General features: G+C 39.1%; 2 protein-coding genes and 1 long non-coding RNA gene across 5 annotated transcripts in view; 1 reads left to right on the top strand and 2 right to left on the bottom strand.

The window, feature by feature from the left end:
* Nucleotides 1-9,804, top strand: part of stk32a (serine/threonine kinase 32A) — a 73,634-nt gene extending 63,830 nt beyond the window's left edge. Inside the window, exons 12-13 of the mRNA XM_037748244.1 lie at nt 7,055-7,119; nt 8,257-9,804. Coding sequence (XP_037604172.1) covers nt 7,055-7,119; nt 8,257-8,374 — 183 coding nt within the window. The 3' untranslated portion in view covers nt 8,375-9,804. The remainder of the gene's footprint in view (nt 1-7,054; nt 7,120-8,256) is intronic.
* On the bottom strand, nt 186-15,461 carry LOC119475488. Its single transcript, XR_005203806.1, has 3 exons — nt 15,323-15,461; nt 13,889-14,012; nt 186-526 (listed from the first exon to the last, which is right to left on the bottom strand). It is a non-coding gene; the product is annotated as an uncharacterized LOC119475488 (long non-coding RNA).
* Nucleotides 15,462-17,800: 2,339 nt separating this feature from the next.
* dpysl3 (dihydropyrimidinase like 3) overlaps nt 17,801-24,365 on the bottom strand; it is a 52,375-nt gene continuing 45,810 nt past the window's right edge. For 2 of the 3 annotated variants that reach the window (XM_037748232.1, XM_037748234.1), the window contains 2 exons: nt 23,463-23,637; nt 17,801-19,561 (listed from right to left, as the gene is read on the bottom strand). In XM_037748232.1, coding sequence (XP_037604160.1) covers nt 19,467-19,561; nt 23,463-23,637 — 270 coding nt within the window. In that variant the 3' untranslated portion in view covers nt 17,801-19,466. The remainder of the gene's footprint in view (nt 19,562-23,462; nt 23,638-24,365) is intronic. The other variant, XM_037748233.1, reaches the window with a different exon arrangement.

Genomic DNA, 24,365 nt, shown 5'->3' with positions numbered 1-24,365 from the left:
GATTTGATAACAAAGCATTTCCTGCCACAAAAGAGAATTTAATTAGGTCTGTTGCCGTGAAGGAATTTCCCCTGCGGTGATAATGATCGTCTCAACAACATATGCAATATTTTTGGCAAATTACTTAATTTATCCTGATTTCAGTGCTATAAATAAGCTTTATTGTTAGGCTATTATTAGGTATATTGGTGCTTTTTAAATGATAGATGACAGTTTTAAAACTAATTAAATACTTGTTTATTGTTAAATGCAGAGACGCTGCATTGAGACTGAGACACTTTGGTTGCGCCTGGTTGCTATGATACAGAATATCCCAAGAAGTAAAAATGTCGGTTCAAAGTCGAGTACTTGCTCTGGATGAAGGGAAGGCTGAAGCACGTAAAGGAGAGAGGACGGACCCGCCGGTCTATGTGTATTAATTTCTCCGCCATTGTTGTTCAGCACTTGTAGCCTGTAGGATGTGACGGTTGGTATTTGCGGTATTTGTCCAGACTCCCGCCCCTCCTCTTCCGTTGTGATTGGACGGCTGGGTAAAAAGTGACAGTGACAAGCGCCGCATTTTACTCAAAGTTGAACATTTTCAAGTCTCGGCGACCAGAATAAAGCACCAAACATGCAGCGCTCAGTGCAGAATAGACGCTCAGTGCCTTGTCATGCTGCTGGCATTTCGATTTTTCCACTGAGACAGTGAAAGCTCAGCGAGAGATCCAGCAGTAACTAGAATCAAATAGTCCTGGTTTCATTTGTGTGCTCTTACCAGTAGTGCAGTTGTGTGTGTTGGGTCTGGTCGCTATCCAACAACATGTCGCCACACCATTCAAACTTGCCTTCACACTACAGTATGCACACACACATCCAACCAATGTCATTACAAAGTTAATACATTTGGACCCTCTCCCACTCTTTGGCACATTAGAACACTTTATGGGACTCTTTTCTAATAGAAGTGAAGCAATTTGTGTGGGCTAGACTCCGGAGCACATGCCCTGCCAGCTTGCAATAAGAAGTCAGCGGCGGCCCAAAGTGCGCCATGTTTTATGAAAGCTGACAGCTGCTTGTGGAGACCTGCCTATGTGTATATATCAGTGATATCTCACTGTGCTGCCAGGCAACATTCGTCATCCCTTGGTCCATTCAGACAAAGAGAAAGTCTCCTAGTCTAATGGAGTGCTGATAGTAGCCTTTCAGGGAAACTGTTGTTATGTTTATGGACACAGATGAAGTGACAGCGTATGGTCAGACTATGACAAATAACATTAGGTCAATGAAATGGTTTTGAACTCTTGTGGCTTGCAATTTTTTGGTTAAATCACCTTACTCATTGTGGTATAATTTAGGTAGGGCTGGGCGATAATACAAAATGATCATTTATCGTCTTTCAATGGAATTATATCGTGATGAAATAATTTAAGGTGATGCACAATTACCTCAACGAAATTGATAATAAGACGCACACACTTGTGCCGACCTTACACCAAATCGATGACGTAAATAGTAATAGTGGTTATGATTTGCTGAACTTTCTTGGAGAGATTAAAAATAGAAGATTAAAAAAATAAATTCTAAGTCCTGTTTAACTCTCTATAACATCAGTACACAGAGTGTATGGTATTAGTCCACCCCTTTTAATACTACTTGCCAAAAACCTCAGTGTCACTGCTGAAGGAGTTTTTGATAATTTACTTTATTGAATATTGAACTGTTTTCAAAACTGAAGTCGTATTTTTCCTGGCCGACCTTGAGAGAGCCTTTCACGCCCACTTTTAAATCTCCCTTGTCTTATATTAGCCTTGCGTGTATCTCCCGTTGCCAAATTGATCCTATTCTGGCATCTTAACATTAGTTCTTGGCTTGCTACTGCATTGACTTCAATGTCCTTCCGCTTGTTTCTCTGATTTCATCGTCCTTTTCGTATCCTGCTGTGTTGTCAAGAAATGTGTTAATGGGGATTTAAACTCCACATTTGGTATGCGTGTTTAAATCACAGTTGATGGAGCCAGCTAATTAGCCAAATACCCCTTCACTCCTTCACTTTTGAGAGGGACCATGAACTCAAATATGTGAATGCAATACTGAAACTTTCTTCAAAATTGCTTGTTTAACGTGCATATTATTGATTTCAAGTAGTCATATTTTGCAGCGTGTGCTGGTCTGTCTCACTGTCTCTCAGGGAGAGTATTCGCTTTACTGTCTATAAATATCAGTTTGTGTTTGTGCAATGCTTTTCCATATCCATTTACAAGGGACCTGTGGGGCCACTTGTGATGGATGCACGTAAGAGTGAGACTAAGAAAGAAAGTGAGCGCTTGATGTGTATTTGTGTGTGTGTGAGAGAGAGAGAGAGGGAGATAGTCTTTGCAGCATTTCTGAAGCATAGCAGATCAATATTGAATGAAGTAAGCTAGTTGTTCTAATGCCTGTCCCGGCCAGCTTCATACTCATTACTCTGAGGCTGCTCTGTATTCTTTTTGCATATTCCCCCCTCGCCACTCCAACCTCATTTCTCTTCCCTTGTCCTCACTCTCCTTCCACAATGCTGTCTACATGTCGCTCTCACTAGGACCCCTTCCTCATCCATTTTTCTAGGCTCCTCTTTTATCTCTCTGCCTCCCTGTCGTCGCTACGCTCATAATGCAGCATTGAATGAGCTAAATTAAATCACTGATAATACGTAGCAGAAAATTGGAGTTGTGCTGTGAGAACAAAATACATTGTTGGACTCCCAGCGCACACACACACACACACACACACCTCTCTTTCCTAATCAGAAGTGTCAAGTTTAATATGCATGTAAGAAATACAACCTGCCATATGAAATGTACAGCAGGGTACATTCAAGATAACACCAGTAAAATGCAGAAGGGTTATTGTGCATCTGTGTACATGTATGTGGGTGTCTGGATGGAGTACATTAATGACCAAACAGTAATAATTTCAACTCAAGAGAGGGTAGACAATGTAGAGGATTTGGATTTTTAAACACTGCATTTGTGTTCTTTTAAGTTAGGGTTAGTAAATACTTAAAATCGTATATATAACTGAATTTCTGATCAGTTAAGAACAGTTAAGACTACCATAATAAAGCAAAAAGTATCAAGCATCGTTTATGCTCTCGAACGGACGCATACACGAACAGTTGCGGACACCAGGGACGCAGTACTTCTGTTTATACTGCCCGCTCGAAGAACGCGCTCCACACATGCGCAGTAGATCGTTTGATCGCATTCTCGGCGACGTGAAAAACAGAGCTAAAAGGAGAGTGAATACAGGACTTACATTTGCCAGGTGGCCAGAAACCCTCCAAATGAATGACAATAATACTGTGTGCTAACAAGTTCACCATATCAACTTAAAAGATCATTATGTCGAATGTTGAGTTGTCAGCTCCTTTCCACTGCCCCCAAGTGGGCAAAAAAATCAGTTAGTGCAGGTTACTGAAAAATGCAGTAAAACCACGTGACAATGAATATAAAAGACAGAAAGAGGACTGTTTCAGCACCATGGAGAGAGACACAAAGTGAAACTGGGTTTAAATATTTTGGTTCCATGGTAAGGGACATAAACAGTTTTTTCTCTCACACCATCCTGTGGCCAAATACAGTAATAAGAGGAATGAGATATGCTTATAGTAAGACTCTCTGTTTTATTGCAGCTGCAAGTGACATTTAGTGGTCCACAAAGGATGAAATCAAAAATAAATATGAATTGTTAGGTTGTTTCTTGTTTTTCCACACTAGTAGACAAAAACATTAAAAAGAGCAGAATGAATGAATATTGTAGCTTTAAGTATGATAAAGTTGTAAAGCAGGGTTTTAGTATTCTTCACAATCCTTTCCAATTATTCTCTTCAAGAGAAATTTAAATTTGATGAAAATGTACAGTCTGTGTGCTTGCTGCTAAGCAAATAGAAGCTGCAGAGAGGTATTGGAAAAATCACTTAATTAGTATTTAAGTCAGGTAGATCAATGGGCCACCGGAAGAGACAGAGAGCTGCATGTGTATCTGAGGATACAGCTCCATGTGGGCCGCTAATTAAAAGTGCAGTCAGAGCTTCTTCAGTGTAGTTCTGAATACAGGAATATCATCGGCAAACAGCAGCAGTCAATCAGTTGTAGCTCACAAAGTAGAACTAGTTTTAGGTTTCACACTGAACGGCAGACTGAAAACTCAGTCGCTCATGATCTCTGCAGACACCTTTTGCTTTTTATCCAGTGTCCTTAAGTTAAGAATCAGGGATTCTTTGGGATATCATTTAACGTATTATAGATTGTTTAAATAACACGTAAGTCCTACTTCAACCGCAACATATATTAGTTGTTACATTACAAACAGAAGCTGTCCCCAGCAGCTTCAGGCAGAAATATGGTAAGCCCAGATAAGGACGTTGAGAAATGTACCTGTTAGGCTCTCGTCCAACAGAGCACTCCCTGTTGGTTTGTCTCATTAAATGGAAAGTTTAATCTAGCAGTTGAAGCAATTAGCTTCTGAACTGCCTTTTTTAAAAGCAACAAATAAAGAGAGAGAGAGAGAGAGAGAGAGAGAGAGAGAGAGGGAGAAAACAAGTGGTGAAGTGCCTTTAGTTAATGTTACTGTTGTCTCCGCAAGGCTGGAGCATAGACTGTATAAAAGAAGTGGACGTAGTCACCGTGACATCTATCTTGGTTTTCGGCCGTCGCCATCTTGGCTTTTTTGGAAGTGACATGAGAGGGTGGAGCTCTTAGGCGACCAAAATGTAACAATTAACTTTCTTGAACTGAAAACACACCGCGAAAGGGTTAAAGTTGTAAGACGAAAACACGGATGACCAAAACCGGACAACGGCGTGGTAGTGACCTGTCAATCACAAGGTAGCCACGCCCTAAAGTATCCCCTGCTTTATGGTTTATTTGACTCTAAATGGGACCATAATTTACTAACTGAACATCATGCTGTATTGAAGAAGACTTGAAACTAGCGATTGAGACCATAAACTCATGTTAACAATGTTTACTGAGGTAATAAATCAAGTGAGAAGTAGGCTCATTACCTCATAGACTTCTATACAATCAGACTTCTTTTTGCAACCAGAGGACTCCTTCCTTACATCCTTATTTCTTTCCTTCCTTTTTTCCTTTTCTTTCCTTCCTTCGAAGAAAGCAAGGAATGAAGGAAGGAAATAAGGAATGAGTTACAGAAATAAAGATTAGGAGGGAAGGACCTTATTTCCATTCTTCCTTATTTCCTTCCTTACGTCCTTTCATATTTCTTCCTTCCTTACTTACTTCTTTACATCTTTCCTTATTTCAGGTCTTTTATGCCTCTAAATCACTAGCAAAAGTACCTCAAAAGTTTAGCTTGCATTAAGGTTGAAATCTCTAGCTTATTTAGTAAAGTCTAACTAAAGGCAATGAACCCTGACTGCACTGCAGAGAAGCTGCACTGCAAGCCTTTCAGCAGTGCAGCTGGTGTTCAACCTCCTCCTTCAACTGCCGTTTCTGTAAATAAAGTCTGTTGCTGGTTCTTTGAATCAAGATTAAAAAGAGTTACCGGAGATGTGCTTTGGTTCCGCAAAGGTGGTGTTTTTATCGTCAGGTTCTCTCATGCCTTTAGATATAAGATTATGTCATTATGACCGCATCAGGGAGACACTGCGTCATACCACACGTCTCATTCGTCATATCTCTTGTGCATCACATCAATCGCTGATGTTCGACAAATTACATACAGTATTCCTCCTCTGTATCTGTCTGCCTGTTTGTTTCTTTGTCCTTTCGGTAGTCTGCATCACCCACCCACAAGCAAGCAAGCACACCCTGTTCTCCCAGACAGTCTCTGTCTGGATGTTTGGTGATTATGTAGTTATGTTCCTTCTGTGTCCATGTGAATTTGCCATTTTCCTTTGTGATACTGCTGTGAAAGGGTCCCTTAACCAGAAAAAAACACAGAGAAAAGAGACACTGACTGTCACTGCATGCATGCAAAATTATTACACAATGCACACACTACACCTTCTGTTCTTTTTGTTCAAATGTCATACACAGCTCCCTCTCCTCTCTATTTTCCTGCCCTAATTTAGTTGATGGCTTTTAGTCTGCCAGTGGATGCTCCCCCCACTGTGACAGCACCTGTACACAGCCTTTCTGCTGGGCTGTGACTGACTGCTCTGGGCAGGGAGTCAGCCACTTCTCTACTGGAGGGGCTTCCAGGAACTTGGAATCAGGCTGGAGGGGAAGCGGCATTTAATCATACTTGTGTGCGCGCTTTCGCACTTTTTCTTGAGGATGAGGAGTATGCCCTTGGATGCCCTAACCTTAAATAGGTTGAGGAAAACCTCCAAAGAGAAGACATTTTGGAGGTTCCAAGTGGCCAGTTTGGAGTTTTAATTTTGCAATTTGTATTTAATTTTACGTTAGGGTGAGATGTATGTACACAAAGAGGTAATATCGATAAGTCTTGGTAGGTAAAATCATCATCTGCACAAGCAAATGAACAAACCCTTCTGCATTTGTTCATTCCCTCTCTCTCTCGTTCTTGTGTCTCTGCTTGTTTGTCTCTCTGCCACACACACACAAACACAGTTCAGTGTCATAATGATGATGTATCCCCATGATCTCTCTCTTCAATGCCTCCTTGGGAGAGTGAGAAAGCACCTGTCTACTTGTCTCGGCACTACAGTAGTTGTGAGGACCGCCTGGCGCGACAGAGCCGGATGTTCTCACATGATTAAGTGGGCCAAATATGTATGAGTGCACGGAGCAGGTGGAGACATCAGAGCACAAGTGTCCTCTAAAGTTAGGTCAATTTCCTCTGCTGGCATCTCATTAAAGCAGAGGAAACTGATATAGTGTGTACTGCCTGTTGAACATTTGCGCTATACTGTGTGTGAGGGTGTGAGCCAATTTATGTCTCTAACCAGTGACACCAAAACAACTATGTGTGTACATTAAATGTAACTGATTCAGATTGTGTATCACTGGGAACAATAATAACTTATGATTAGCCCAGGTTTCGTTATTGCTTTTTCAGAATTGCCAGCAGTGATAATTGAGTTTGTGTTTGTTTGTCTTTCATCCAGAACGGTCAGCTGCAGCAGAGATTGGATAACGTCCAGAGAGACTTCATCATCTTCAACAGAGAAAAGTAAGGAACGTCCATTACCTGCACAACACGTTCTCTACAACCAATACTGCCTCTCACTCACTACGTTTACATGCACAACAATTTCTGCATTCATAATGTTTAAAAGTAGGTGTGTTTCTCCTTCCAACCAGAAATGTGGGCTTTTTTTTTGAGGCATTCATCTCTGCTCGGCTAACGGGTTTGTGTACAAGGCACAGAGCTGTAGTCCTTGTAAAGTAGTCCTTGCTGGCTGGTGAAAGCATGTAGGATGGTGTGAGAGGACAGTAATGTGGCTATTTGTGGCAGAGGATCTGGCCCATGTATGTAGGAGTGTGTGATTAAGGCAGAAACACGCTGGTAGACAGAGTTCCCCCAATGTTGGAAATTAGATGTTTCTGGAAGTAAATCCAAAAACTGACTAAATAAAAGATGAGTCAGGGAGATAACACCATTGATTTACATAAGCAAATGTTTAAACAGAGTAGACACAAAAGGCATACAAAGTAGATACTGAAACTTATGGACGAATTTGAGGAAAATAGCTTGAGATTGGCGCTGTTCTTGTAAAAGGTGATGATGGCCAAGCAGTCCTGAACGATTGTACTTGACGATTAGAAGAGGATAAATGTCTTAAAGATCAGATTGTCTGGTGGTTTAGAAATATAAAAGCAGAAGCATTAGGGATGTCACGAGAACCGATACTCTGGTACAAAGTCGAAAACGTGACATGCTCGTTTTCTACAGCCACCACAGGTACTGGGGATCAGGGCTCGAGACTAACGCTATCCCGTCATCCCGGGGACGATGGAAAATATTGCTAAATAGCAGCCGGTGGGCAGCACAGTCCTGCTTGGTTAAATAACAGCTAACAGAGGTTGCATTGAGTTACAGTATGATGTGTTCAAGCTCTATTCAGCAAAAAAATGAGTATTGGGTGAAAGTAAATTATAAAGTTACTGGTTGTGACAACAACACAGAGGAAAGAAAGACAGACAGCCAACCTAACTAGCAAGTAAAACCTATAACAAAAGGCCCAATGGGAAACGTAAAATAATAAAATGTCTAATATTAGCCACTATCTTTAGTCATCACTAGCCAAAAGGTAAAATGATAAAATGTTAACAACATGTTGTAATGATGATGTTCTTTATGCAACAGGTCAAAGAATGTGTCGGTGGACTCAGACTCGCCTGAGCTGTCCACGAGTGAGAAGAACAAGCAAATAGAGGACGGACAGAACAACAATGTTGAACCGACTACCTTCTTATCAGGATAGGTCTCAAGACCCGAGATCCCTACGTAGTCCCTTATCACTTGCACCTGCCCACGGCTTGTAGATCAGCAATTAACACCCAGACACCTATTGTCCTATCAGCACAGGCACTCTCATCTTCAATGTTCCTGCACCACTACGTCGTCCGTACAAACACAAATGTACTTGTGCTTCACCGTCCACCCACAAAAAAACACACCAAGAGCTCCAGAGCTGCAGGAGTGAAATGGACTCCAAAAGCAGCAGCAGCCATGCCAGACCCAGGCTTTTCGCTTTCCTGTCATTAAGAAGAATGACTCTCCGCAGAGTGTCACTCATATCATGCTCCCTTACATCACTCTGGTGCTCTAAGGTCTGCTCAGCCTCAACTCTGGGCAGTGTGCTGAAGTGAAAAGGAAGTCACTCCCCTGCCAAAAAAAGGAGACATTACCCACCCTGCTCAGCTGTTACAGGAAATAAAGTCTGACGTGGTCGGCTTTGGCTGAAAGTACTGTTGCTGTCTTTGGCGGGACACTCAGATTTCTAATCTCAGCGATGCATTTTCTGGTTAATTGCAGTTATTTAAATATAACAATGGTTCTCCAGTGCTACGGAAATGGACCTTACAAGAATTGGCATGAGGAGTCGGGTACTGAAAAGCAAACGCTTGGGTGGACGGCTTTGAGATTCGAGCATGGCATTAAGAGTCCAACTCATTCAAACGGAGAGGTTAGTAAGATAAAAATGAGGCCTTTGTTTTTAAGACGGCAACCACAGATTCCTCTAAGATAGAAAATGAAGAGCTGAACTGTAGGCTTGAGCGTGAATGGCAAACTTTATCATAGCAGCAGACTCATGGTTGTCTTAGTCATTATGCTTAGCTTTGCTAGTCAAGCTAACAAAGATTGTAGGATTGCAACATTTGATACCTGGTATGTCCCAGCTCATCAGCTGCAGATAGAGGCAACACATGCTGCAAGTTTTCTTCACTTGCCTATACTTTTAAGTTACGATTGAGTCAATATAGAAATTTGAAATGCAGTTAAACAATGGTTTTAAGGTTAACCTTGAAGGTCCACTCTTGACCTTGCATTCCATTAGAGCTGGGAAGTCAGAATTTGGAAATTCCAACTGGAACGCCAATTGAAGTCGTATTTCCGACTCGGAAAGTCGGATGAACCTCACCAACCCCGAACTCAAAATCCACGATGGCTGCTGCACATCAACAGTCAAAAAGCTGCAGTAATATACAGTTTATTTGCACTTCTGTCTTATTTGTGTCTAATTAAAGGTAAAATTGATAACACTGATAGCATTCAGCAACTAGATATCTCATTCTGCCTCCCTCGTTCCATTGCATTTACTTCACAACAAGTCGATGCCAGGCACTTAGCATCAATCTCAGCCATTTATCCATTTTTTTCCACACCAACTGACGACCCAGAGATACCACGTGATACCAACGTTGTTTTACTATTGGCTCACAAGCCTTGTAAGAAGTGGGAACCGAACGTCAGATATCTTCCACAGAGATAAACAAAACATTAATTTTAGACCCGCCAACATTTTTTTAAAATAATTAATTCGCAATCATAATAACATTTTTCCAGGATAAGCCTTACTTTTTATTCAGCACCTTTCTAAAGGCTCTATGGATTTTTCTTTTTTCTTAATATTTTTCTACATACAAAAGTTATCAATAACATCTTTAAATCAGTCATACGCACAGTAATGACCAACTTTTATCTGTGGACATGTTGCTACAGTGTTTGTATGCGCAAAATACCAGTGTATTGCCTTGTTATCCACTGGTATTGCTAACAGTGGATAACAAAGGCTAACCTGGCTGGAGCAAACCCCATTCAGTTTTCTGACTTGAACGCGGTCAACTCGGGTGTGACATCATTCCCAGCTCCGACTTCCGATTTCCAAGGTAAATGGAACGCAGCATGAGTAGACCTTCTGATGTTAAACTGGTTTTAAAGTCCTTTAAAACACTGACATTTTGGACTAACCTTTGCCTCAATCTGCAAATGACCAGCTAGGTCTTCAAATAAAGGTTTATAGCTATGACAACGTAGAAAAGGTAGACGGTAGATGCTATATGTTCTGCACTGAACCTTGCTTTTGCACATGCTTCTTCATCAGCTGTAGCATTTATGCACAGAGAGAAAAATAAAAATCTAAAGCTGTGAGTTATTCCCTTAGGGATGGTTTTATAGACAAGGATTAAGCTGAGTCCTAGATAAGATTTATTTTCAGTTACTGTCTGCATTGAAATTTGTCAAATAATTTGTTTACGTCCTTCCTCTTTTGTGTTGAATACAACCAATTACATGTGCCACCAGATAAGTCTGTAAATTTGTATTCGAAAATTAATTGCTCCCATAGAATAATACATTCTGCGGCAATATTCTCGTGCAGATGGTATTCATAAGTAATTCAGCACCAGCTGGCTAACGCAGTGGGAGAAAATCTTAATATTGGTTTTCACATTCAAAGTTGTTAACAAGAAAACAATGACATAAACAAATAAATACCAGGCCAGGCAATACCCCTTGTTCATACGATTTCAGATTTACTGTATCACACCTGCCTCTGAAGTTTGCAGAGGGATGCCTTATACCAAATATATGGCACACAGCTGGTTTCCTTAAACTATACGTGTAGGTAGAACAAACCTGAGCTTTTTTCAAAATCAGTAAGTAAATGTGATTTCTACTAATGTCTATTGACCTTGATATTATCTATCTGCAATACAACTCAATCCTTTCAAGTCTATGATACTTGTAATTATATTCAAAATATATTTCACTCTATTCAATTCATTACTGTTGGCACTTTTCTATTGAAAATGGGTACAATGTTTTGACTTAACCTTTTGTGTTTGTTGTTGTTGTCATTGATGTAATTTCACCGATCCAAAGGTGGTTTCCTGTATAACTTGTAAGATATAGCGAGACAGTTAAACAGATGGAGTGATCCGGGGTATACCCGGGGTAAATTATATTTGTCAATGATTATCTTATATATTCACATATAATAGGTAGGGGGTGGGAATCGCCAGAGGCCCCACGATACGATATTATCCAGATATTTAAGTCACAATACAATCTTATTGCGATTTTAAGCATTTTGCGATATGTTGAGTATTGCGATAAGATATTTTGCGATTTATTAAATTTGTTCAGTTTCCGTTGCAAATTATGCAGTTTGACAACATCTGTTTTATTTAATAAGATACAGTTTTCACTCTGTTCATCTCAGAGTTTGAGGTCAGAGGTCAAGGGACCCCTTTGAAAATGGCCTTGCCAGTTTTTCCTCACCAAAATTTCTTCGTTCTTCCCTACAAGACGCTTTAAGCCTGAGCACGCTACAACCTCTGAAAGACAGAATAGCGGCCGGCTGTTGGATTGTTAAGAGGTTAATAGTTTATATCATAAAAGATTGATACTTGACGTCCGTGTATCGATACAATATTGCCCTAATAATAGGAGTACCAGTTGGGTTGTGATAATCATCTGATGTAGCAGATTCAACCCGTCCTAAAAGTGAACATATAAGATAATAATTGACAAATAGTATTTGACCGAGGTGATACCATTTTCCAACAAAACTTACCAACCTAAACTAAATATTTAGTCTGGGAACAGATTTGTTCCACACCTTTGAATTTCATTCCTATTAAGGTTTTGTTGTCCTTCAGTTGTCACTGTGTGTTTATTGTATTCAAATGTGATGGAGTTGCAAACTATTAAGGTGTGCCTTAAATAATGACTTTCTTTTTCTGAACCAATCTGACTATGCCTTGTGTTTTATTTCACTTTATGTCTTTCTGGATTACCATATTTTATTGAATCAGGATTATAAGTGAAGTAGATAGATAGATAGATAGATAGATAGATAGATAGATAGATGTACTTTTCCAAGTTGGGAAATTATTGTGTTACAGCAGCAGGTTATCCAGGCAATGCAACGGAACAGTAAAAAAAATTTACATATCAACACTAGAGGAATATATCTATAGAAAACACAATATAAAGAACATTGGAATACTCTATAAATATACCTGACTATTACAACTAACATAAAAAAAATCTAAAATATAAACATAGAATAGTGTGCAAGTTACAACATTTTGTTTTTAAATCAAAAATAATTGAGGTGGTAAATGTGCAAATGTAGATGTTCAAAATTCAACATGTGCAAGATTATTGCAGGAGCAAAAACGGGACAAATAATAGTATCAGTAATAAATAGTAGTAAGTATTTTTTTTTTTTAATCAAAATAAAGAATAGTGAAAGGATGTAAAAAGGGAAAAGGGTGTTAAATAATCATGCTCTTTATTCTAAACAAAAATATAAGATGTGTAGAGTATGTGTAGTTTGTTCTCCACTATCCTAATTATACTGTAACACTGCCCCCTAGTGTTAACTGACGAGTAGTACAGTTAGTAATCCCACAGAGGGGTTGAAGGATTTGTATGAACATCCATGGTTAAAATAACATATAAAGATATAACTGAGCCACAAGTACAAGCATTGAACACATTAAATACGACAAGAAGAGAGGTGTTTATCTTCACATGAATCTAGTCTAATTTAGCAAAGTGTTTAACATAGTCGTTGTACTCTCTCTCTCTCTTTTCCAGAGCATTCCTTGATAATGCACCCTCAGCATCAGACATGCACCACATGCTTTTCCTAGCCTCTCTCTCTCACCTACACACATCCACAGTTAACACTTCCCTAGGTCATCTAAAAGGCACAGTCCCTTCTCTCCTCCACAGTGGGCCGAGCTGAGGCAGCACATTTCCACATTAATGGCAGATCTGAGGGGCGATTCTCATCTTATAAATGCTTCCCCAAATCTGCCATCACCACAGATAAAAAGCAGCAAACCTCAGTATGTCGATCACATAAATGTTAAGGAGAATATACTTTTATCTACCTGCTGTACACACACACACAAAGGCTCATTTAAGAAAGGACTGGGTAACAACTAATCTACATTATCCTCTCTGGAAATATTTTCTCAATACAGTCATACACTTTCACATTTTGTAACCAACAACACCAACAAGCAATCACCAAACACACCACCCCTGTTTAGATTGAAGTTGCTGACTCATCTCTTGTTCCAGACCTAGTCGGCATTTTACGATCGTCATCTCTGCCATCTGACATGATTGCTATGATGTCATTAGACATTTTCTCTCCATTAAACAATGCATGAGGGACGTAGCAGCAGTTTTACTGTTGGACCTCACAGTGAGGGTGAGTGTGTGTATAACCCTTACCTCTAGGGAACACAATGGGACTGAGTGGATATTTTAGTCATCTTATTAGTTAGACCACATGGTAAGAGTGTCATGAATGAGTAGTTTTGTTCAATTATTTTCACAACGTGCATGCACCTTTCTTGCCAGTATGATACACAATAGGCTCCGATGACTAATACGATCAGAGTCTGTGATGCTGGAACAGCCCTTATGGTTATCCATACGACAGATGAAAAAGGTAAGAGGTGAGACTTACCTTTGTGAGCTGCTGAAGTTTTGACGTTCACCCAAACTGCCATAAGCGTGTGGCACATACACAGCTTCATCTTGTAAGTTCACTGTAACTTCTTCCTACAGTTTTCTTCTTCTACCATTCCTCCCTGCAATATCGACAAAAAAAAATCTAAATTTCCAGATGTTTATGGAAACCTACTGTACTTTTACACCCCAAAGATTTAGCAGACTACAATGTTGTTCAATAAGACTACAGTAAGATGTAGCTACTTCTAGAGCTGGGCGATATGGCAAAAACCTTCTATCATGACATAGTTAATATCTTGATGACAATATATATCACGATATAGCATGTTTTCTGGTAATTCAATAAATAAATTGTCTGTGTGAAATAACCACATGGTTTTGTGCTTGACAAATTAAAAATACTGAGTATTTTCTCATTTAATTAAGAACTTTATTGCAAAAATGATCAGATTTTCTGATAAATTGGGAGTTAGTATGTGTTGTTATTATCGCTTTAGATGACGAAATTGTGTATCACAATATCTCGATAACAATATATATATATCATAATATAGCATGTTTTATATTAATTCAATAAATAAAAAGTCTAAATGAAATAACCACATGGTTTTGTACTTGACAAATTTAAAGTACAGAGTATTTTCTCATTTAATTAAGAACTTTATTGCAAAATTATCAGATTAGTTAGTATGTGCTTGTTATTATCGATTTAGATGACGTAATTCTGTATCACGATATCTCGATATATGATTTTATCACGATATGGTTCCATTGAAAGACGATAAATTGTCATAATGAATTATCGTCCAGCCTTAGCTGCTTTACAATAAAAGCCTTACTGAGCCTTTTTATTGTTAAGCAGCAACAAGAAGTGTTATGTTTGCATTAACAATAACATAACTGAGCTATTTGATATTTAAAGTAAAAACATATTATCTCCAGTTACTGCACACCTGGTTAGAACTACTGCAATCAAACATTATATATATCATATTATGTATGTTTGTAAATATTTGTAACACTATTTATGCTAAAAGGCTATACATTCATCAACAATTACATAGGCAGAGAAATTAAATTGGGTTAAAATTACACAGTGAGGAAAATAATTTGCTTAGAAAAACAGATAAAGTAATAAAGTAATTGTAACTCCTCACTGAGGAGAAGTTGTAGCCAGAGAAACCAACAGGTTTATAATCTCTCACAGTGTTTGACAGATCTCACAGCAGTTTCTAATGAACACACCAGGCCAGTCTCAACAGGACAAACTGACCTGGATCAAGCTATTAGCAACCAACCAAACTATCTCCCTTTACCTAGAACCAAGCAACTCTGTAAACATTGAACAGTTGTGAAAGGTTTCAATATTATTGTCTTGAGTGTTGCTGTTGCCAACTGAAAACAATGTTATAATATGAATAAAATCTACCTTGAGTAGGACCTCCTCCTCTATTTGTGGGAATTGCCTTGGCAACAACGTGTGTGCTTATATTAGCATGTTGCTAACAGCTCATTTGAATAAGCTAACACGTGAAGAATTGAGGTGTAACCCATGACAACACTACTTGAGTGCAGGTGTTCTTCTGCGCTCTATAGAGGTGTAGTGCTGCTCAGTGCTGCTCAGTGCTGCTCCCCCGGTGGCCGCTAGGGGAACTGCATAACAATAGGAGCATAGACTGTTGCTGTGGGGCTTGAGCTGTTGATCCAGTGGTAAGAACCAGTGGTTGAAAAAAATACTCAGAACCTTTATTTAAGTAAAAGTATACAATACCACACTGTAAAAATACTCTGTTACAAGTAAAAGTCCTGAATTCAAAATTCTACTACAGTAAAAGTACTAGAGTATTACCAGCAAAATGTACTTAAAGTAGCAAAAGTAAAATGTCCTCAATATGCAAAATGACCCCTTTCAGAGTGTTTAATTATGGAAACTTCACTTATACATTTTTGTATCTTATATGCACAAGAAAATAATTATTATCGAGTGCTACAAGATAAAAAAATTAAAAAATTAAAAATAGATCAATAAAGAAATTAAAAACATTAAAAATTAAAAATTAAAAAATAAATAAAAATGTGTGTGTGGGGGGTGAGACTTCAGTGGCTCTCCCAGGGATGTGGGTCTTTAATATATCTAACAATGCATCATATTTGTAACTACAGCTGTAAAATAAATGTAGTGAAGTCAATATTTCCATCTTAGATGTAGTGGAGTATAAGTATCATAAAATGGATATACTCAAGTAAAGTACGAGTACCTCAAAATTGTACTTAAGTACAGTACTTACTTTCCACCACATTTCAAAACTTAAGACACCATCTACAACCAGAAACAAACAATGATTCTTCTGGCGTGCTGATATTTTATCTATTTGTTGTTGTTTTTTTGTATATGGTGTCTTAAGGTTTGAAATATGTATACCTCACTGCATGGAATTTGCTGGTATAATTTGTATATAAGGTAATGTGAGTACAGTTGATTTTTGTATGAGATGTTTGAATGTATATAATGTATATAATTGTTTGTGATTTCTGTTCAGCTAATGGAGATCCTAATTAACTAACTAACTAACTAATTGGTAAGAACGTGTATTTGCCATAAGGACTCAATATTTAACTTAGCATAATAAAGTATTTTCTTTTTTTTTAATGGGCTATTAGAATTGTTACAGATCTGACATCTCTGTGACTGTGACAGGAAGTGTCCCAAAGATGCTGATGGTCTCAATTTAACCTCATCCAATGTTGCTTCTATTATGCATCATTCAACTAAAAGCTCTCAACTCTGTCTGCGTTGTTCACACAGTCAGTCACAACCATGACTCACTGTCTGAATAAATAGGCAGTTCATACACCATAAAAGGAGAGATATAGAGCCCAATAAAGTGGAAACTTAAGGCGTATAAACACCCAGAATAGATGTTGATAAAGATATAATTTATATAATGCCCTGGGGTTTTAAGAAATTCTGGTTTATTGAGAAATGAGTAATGATGTTTTATATAAATTATAGGAGCAAGTAAAGTTCATCTGCCTGGATGGTGGTAAGAATACATGGTGTATTTAATTTACAGGCAGCTTCTGTAAATTAATAGAAAAGTAAAAAAATATAATAATCCGTACAATTTCAAAAAATCGTACAAAAAATTTAACCCGATGCAAAAAAATATCTAAAATGTAACTGTAATTCTAAAGCGTCTGCAAATTGAGAAAAGTGCAAAGTTAATCCATTGTCATAATATCATATTTTCACTACACGATTATCATGGCCAAAACAGTAACAATATTTTCACAATATCTATGGAAAATTTGAAAAAATGTATGTTATCAGACAAATTCATCTTGTTTATTGTGCCTTTTGTCTCTTTTTGGCAAATGAATTACACTCAAAATACAAGTGTAGGGAGGTGGAGAGAGACTCTGTAACCATAACTGTATATTTAAAATAATTTAAGAGGTGCTGGATTATTCACACAATATTATTATCTGTATTATTAACATTATGTCATTTTTAAATATCACGGTTAACGTCAATACCGGTATATTAATTCACCCCTACCATGAGGCAGGCCACTTTTAATCATCAGAAAAAAAATGTAGCCTACGTTTACACTTCTATCAAGTGATAGTGAAATCTGTAAGTTTAGGTCTCTTTCTATTCATTAATAAAGACTATTTATTAGGGTGGTCAATCAATTCAAATTGATCCCGATTAATCACAAATAAATGTATTTTTTCTGTTCAAAATGTACCTTAAAGGGAGATTTGTCAAGTATTTAATACTCTTATCAACATGGGATGGACAAATATGCTGCTTTATGCAAATGTATGTATATATTACATAAACCTTAGTGTATATTTCTTTTTGTTAAATTGAATAATGTAAATAAGAGTTTTCAGTCAGTCGGTCAGTTGCAACTCATGTTTATTCAGGAAACAAATCATACCTCAACAACACACCTTATTTTTGACCTGCCATCTCTGGGTTTTTGATACAACAGTAAAAAAGAAACAACATAAAAACATTAACAAAAGGTTGTCAAACTAACATAAATACAACAAACCACCACTCGTGCCTGCCTCAGAGTCGGCCCCCGCCACTGCCAAAATAAAAACGCCATCTCCTTTTCCTCCCTCCCCCCTGCAGTGGGACAGCGACAAAATAAAAACTTCCCTCGTTGCACCGCGATCCTCTGCCTTATCAGAAAACAGCAGAGACAGAAAGAGCTCTAAGGCCCCCCAACACAATCACATCTAGAGTGCGTCTGTAAACTAACGTGGGCCCAGAGTTATATTCAGGCTGGTGTTGAATTAGTCAGGATTGCGTTAGAGGGCTACGTTGGGATGACAAGGGAGTGATGGTGTTCCTCTTGTCCTAAAATGTGAGCCCAGTTTGTCAGGAATGAAAAAGTAAAGCAAGAGGTGAAGTGCTGTTATCTGAAAGCAGGTGTTTCTTACTTATTCATTTAATTGCATCTGGTTTTCTTGGTTGACCTCAAGTGCGAAGCTCATCATTAAAAGTGACTACAAGGGACGGTTGTATTTGTACTTCTTTTTTTTTTTTTTTTAATCTTTTATTCCTCTTTTTCAAGATGATTTGAGGATGACAGGAGCAGCCAATAAGCTAGAAGCAAATGCAAAGGACGGTTTCTTATGTTCTTTTTTTTATACAGCGATGAAGGAGTGCAGGAAATAAAACCGCACATAAACCTTTTTGGGGATAAAGAATTGTAAAACCTTTTCTAAAAATTAAATTTTTCTATTTTTTTGTCTTCACAAGATCTTCCTTTTTTTAACATCAATAATTACTCAATCAATACATCATGGGGACGGTATTCATCAAGCACCTCAGGGGATCATGGATCACGTCGCCCATGTCATTGTGGCCCATGCAGCTCCATGTCCAACAGCACTCCTGCTCTGAGGTTTTGATAAACACCTTTTTACTTGGTCCAGTAAACCCAAACAGGCTGCAACAACATCATTCACAAAGCTACATTACATCTACCGTATATACAATGCCACCTAGAGCTAGTCAATGGTACTGCATGATAATACATGGCTAACGTGGGATCTAGTGTTATGTTTTTTTGCTGACTATGGACGAAGCAGGATACTGAAAAAAGGGGATGACATTGAAAGCCAAACAGGGTGAAAGAACCGTGGCGTCATTCATGAGAAAAGCAGTATCCATTTTCCTTTTGAGAACTTTTGTTTTCTTACTTGGTTGAATGTTTCTGGTGTATTCTATACTGAGAAGAAGTGAGGCTAAAGACTGGTCATGTGTGTTGTGATTTGGTGGTAACACTTCAGTACTAATTCTCCAGGAAAAGGGACGATGTTCTCATCTGAGCCAGGTAGCGTTGTGACAGGTAAGGCATGAGGATTCAGTGTTTTGCTCTTTTAACTTTTAACTAATCATGGTCCTCTGCATCTGCTCCTCCCTCCCTCCCCTTCTCCCTCCCTCCCTCCCTCCCCTTTACCCTCCCTGCCTCCCCTTTACCCTCCCTCCCTCAATCCTGCACTCTGGCTGCTGTCGTTTTCAGGATGCGTCCCCTTTGTCTTCTTGCTGTTTAACTGAGGGATGTGATGTTGGAACGGCCACCGGGGGGCACTACGATACGGCGGCCAGCAGGCCTGATGGGGATGTCATCTGGGGTGGGGGGACCTGGACAGAGAGAAAAGGAGGGAATGATAAAGCATGTTACAAAAAGAAGAAAAAAGAGCATGCAAGGCAGTAGGGTGAAAAAGAAAAAAAGGCCGAAGTGAAAACCAGGGCGAAGAGAGAATTAAAGTGAGGCATATAAAGGTGCAGTGTGTGGCATTTGGCGACATCTAGAAGTGAGGTTGCAGATTGCAACCAACTGAAATTTCTCCCGTGTGCCAAGCGTGTAGGAGAACTACAGCGAGGAAACGTGAAAGTCCTATCTAGAGCCAGTGTTTGGTTTGTCCGTTTTGGGCTACTGTAGAAACATGGCAGCCGGCTCAGTGAAGAGGATCCACTCCCTATGTAGATATAAAGGTCAAGTCTGTTCAATTTCTGTGGTTCAATATCACGAGAATTGACAGAAATTCATGCTGTCATCTTTTTTCGGCAGTGATTGTAGCTAAAACACTACAACTAAAATGTATTTCTTTTTGTTCTTTTTTCATTTGTTTTTACCCCGGCAATATCGTTTCAGCTTGTTTGGTTTTAGTTTTGTTTAAGTTTTTATTAGTTTTTATTTAGTTTCAGTTTAATATTAATAATTTTCTCTGCTTATTTTTGTTGTAGTTTACTATAATAATCCTGGTGATTATACACTACAGAAAACACTTTTTTATTATTATATTCCATTTCTGTCAATAGATTCCCCTAAATGTTACACACTGTGTATGACAAGAAATGGAGAAAAGAGATGGATTTCCAAATAACATTTTTTTATGATACTAGCCTTTAATTATGTATAAATATCGCCACCTGCATGCTGATTAGTCAACGTTGCAATGCAGAAAACTCCATGTGTGAACCCTCAATGGGACAAATTAAGTGAATTTAATGTATATGATAATGTGTGGAGCACATGCATAAAACCTCCACATTTTCCTAAAGTGTTACTTTACTTTAAGTTATCTCTGCTCTTAAAACCACGAGTTGTCCCATTTTGTCAATCCCTTCAGACTTCTACACATAATAGCTTTTATATCGTAATAAGGCAAAAATAATTGTTGTCATAAACTCCCATGATTACTTTACAGGCACCAGAGGTTTTTTAAGACACATTAGACACTATTGTCTATGATATATGGTATGTGTCAGTGAGACTCCAGCAGACCGCATCCTGTATGAGTGCTGCTGAAACATTAACAAAAGAAGCTAGAGTTTGACATAAAGCACGGTGTTTCCAAAGGATGAGCCAGGAGCGCCGGCTGCAACAAATTATCAGCGCGTATATAAACGGAAAGTAGAGTGATGTCAGACTATGATACGTTGTATCTAAGCAAACAATCCTTCCCATCTCATTCCAGACAAGTAAATCAACTCCGCAGGTGGTGGCCCCGGGAAAACTAAAATAGATTGACTCACTCTAAGAATATACACACACACATACAATAAAACACACATAACTATAAAGCCTGGGAAACAGGAGCAGCCTCACTACCCTCTAAATTCATGTACTCAAATGTGGAAATTCTTTCCAGCGGAGGTCACCGTCTTTTTTGCATCGATGAGGTATCACACATGAGCTATGCTTGTAAAGACAGGTTGCTCAATAAAGCCAAAGGCTGAACCTCATAGAGTGCTCCAGGGATGACGTATCTTTGTAGGCCAGCTAGGAAGATAGCATCGCCCTGGTTTCCTCAACAAGAAGCCAATAGGATTTTTCCATTGGGTTTTGTATTATTGCAGAATCGGAATCTGCGGTTAATGACATGATTGTCCATGATTAATCATGATTAATCGCAAATTAACATTTTTTATCTGTTCAAAATGTACCTTCAAGGGAGACTTGTCAAGTTACTCTTATCAAGAGTGGGTAAATATGCTGCTTTATGCAAATGTATGTATATATTTATTATTGGAAATCAATTAAAAACACAAAACAATGACAAATATTGTCCAGAAACCCTCACAGGTACTGCATTTAGCATTAAAAATATGCTCAAATCATAACATGGCAAACTCAAGCCAGACAGGAAACAACAGCTGTCAGTGTGTCAGTGTGCTGACTTGACTATGACTTGCACCAAACTGCATGTGATTATCATAAAAGTGGGCATGTCTAAAGGGGGGATTTCTGGATTTAAGGACTCATTCCTGTAGCACTCTATTCTGTGGACTTTCAAAATGAGTTATCCACCATAAAAAATACCACATGCATTCACAAAGACACAGCTGCGTTCTGTCCAGGTGAGGCGGGGTTGCTCTCATTGATTTAGACACATTTAGTCTGTCGTGGAAGATATAATAACTGGCTCCAGTACTAGCTATGACTGCTTAGTTTGACTGTAAAACAGTGGAAACACTGACTATCTGGTTTTACCGTGTCTACAAAGTTCCACTGTTTGGTAGCCTGACAAAAAACGATTTCTCACATTTGTTTTCTAAATCAAAGGCTTACACATGGGCACAATCAGCCTGTCACTCAGTAGCGCTGCGTAATGGAACAGATGTTGAATGTGTTGTGATCGCTCACATTAGATAGGCTTTCTTAATAGACCGTGTCCAGATGCCTGGGCTGAAATCTTGTACGCTGTACGTTTTAGGGCCTCGCGCCAAAACTCATATCCAGCGTGACTTATAGCAAGTGGAACTGTGGAAAACACTTAATTTCTGAATGTAGCTTGACATTACAGAAAGGATGTAGTTAGAGGTCACAGTGTCTTAAAGAGCAATAAAGAGTATTTCATGTGTGTGAGAGGCGTGAGACGGTGTAAGACAGGGATTCAGCCAGAGAAAGGGATTTAAGGTGCATTTTTTAGAGATGAGTCATTAAAGAGAATGACTGATCTAACTGAGTTAGGATGATTAAATGGATAAGAAGTTGAGTAGTGCAAAATATATGTTTCATGTGAATGTAGGACAATAGAAGCCATAGTTTGCTTACTACAATGTGCCAGGGCGTCAAATACAAACGCTTTGTCACGGTCGTTGGCGCTTGATAACGCCGCACAAGGCACACTTTAGCACTGGTATGAGACGCACCGAACTTTCGTTTGTATCGTTTTTTCACAATGTTCAGTTTTCACTTTACAAACGTAGTTGTTTTAAAGGACCAGTGTGTAACAATTAGGGGGATCTATTGGCAGAATTGGAATATAATATTAGTAAGTGTGTTTTCTTTAGTGTATAATCACCTGATAATAAGAATCGTTGTGTTTTCGTTCGCTTATAATGAGCCGTTTATATCTACATAGGGGGCGGGCCATCTCAATGGAGTCCGCCATGTTGCTCCGTCATGTTTCTACAGTAGCCCAGAACGGACAAACCAAACTCTTTTAATTTTTCCTGCTTGGGCCGGAGACGATAATGTTACTCGCTCCCGTCGCCGCCGCTCTCTCTCTCTTTCTTCACCACTCATCAACATAAAAGAGCTATTTTGTACACAAATTGAACTCCATGCTGTCTGCACTGTGGCTCATTATAACTCAAAGGAGCTAAATCGGGCAACTTAATGACGTGCATTAACAGACAAATTGCCATATAAACATGATATAAACCGTTTTTTTTCCAAGGAACGTGATATAACTGCAGACAAACGCATGCCATACTTTGCACATCATAAAGTATGAAACAGGATAATGAGAGATTATTAGGTCACTCTGCAGGCTTGAGGCTTATCGCCGAGGGATGTGAAAGCATCATTCAGAGCAACAACATGCTAAAGATCACATGACTGTTGTCCTTCACAGCATGACGCAGTAGCTGAGTTGAGATAAAAGGGGGGGCGTGATGATGGATCGACTGATGCACATGCATGCTCCTTTGATGTTCCTACATACGGTGTAAATCAATACAGACCATAAAGAGATGAAAGAGAGCACCGGGCGACAGAGAGGTGGGGTTTGTATTAAGAAGCTGGGCTCACCGCAGGGTGCAGGGTTACCTGCTAGACTAAATCCAGTCTGATGGTGGAGGTTTCTGACAGGCTGTTTGGTGGGAGAGGTACGTGCTGAAGCTGATGGGGTGCCACCGCGGGACATGGAGAATTCAGACACCGGGCCGTCGTACATTCCTCTGGGTACTGCCCTCAGGACCGCCAGCTATAGGACAAACGATGAGAGCAGAGATGGAGGTGGTGAGGAGAGAAATAAAGAAGCTGGGATGGGTAAGGACACAGAGAGACATTATGGTGTTTGGTATCACGAAAGATTTAAAGGGATAGTTTGGGTGTTTTGAAGTGGGGTTGTATGAAGTACTTATCCATAGTCAGTGTATTATCTACAGTAGATGACGGTTGACACGTCATCAGCTAGGAGAAACAGACAGGAGTTACCGCACTGCTGTGTACGGGGTCGGCAGCAAAACGTATTATAGCCACCTAAAAGAAAGGCTCACCTTAACAGATCTATATCAGTTTAAGTGTACACTATATTTAGAATATTTTCGCCGGTTTATCTTGCCGTGAGAAAGCTATACAGTCTATGTTTCCAACGGGGAACCGAAGCTGTTATCTATGCCCTCGCTAAAGCAACCAGACTCCATTGAAAAAACCTGCAATTTTATCATGCAGAATACGAGAGCTGCAGGTCTATCGCTGCCTCGATAGGTTAGTTTGTTTGTGTTATTGTGTGACTTTGGTTAGTGCGGATTCACCAAAGTCACACAATAGCACAACCAAATCAACCGATCGAGGCAGCGGTAGACCAGCAACCCCCCGTGTTCTGCGAGGTAAAATTACAGTTTTTTTCAATGGAGTCTGGTGACTTTGGCGAGAGCATAGATGGACATAGCGGCTTCAGTTCCCCGTCAGAAAGTGCCGTCTGACGGC

The sequence above is a fragment of the Sebastes umbrosus genome, chromosome 17 (genome assembly GCF_015220745.1).
Source record: "Sebastes umbrosus isolate fSebUmb1 chromosome 17, fSebUmb1.pri, whole genome shotgun sequence".
Taxonomy (NCBI): Eukaryota; Metazoa; Chordata; class Actinopteri; order Perciformes; family Sebastidae; genus Sebastes; species Sebastes umbrosus.
The sequence above is the reverse complement of the archived record's forward strand: the minus strand, read 5'-3'. Positions and strand labels throughout refer to the sequence as shown.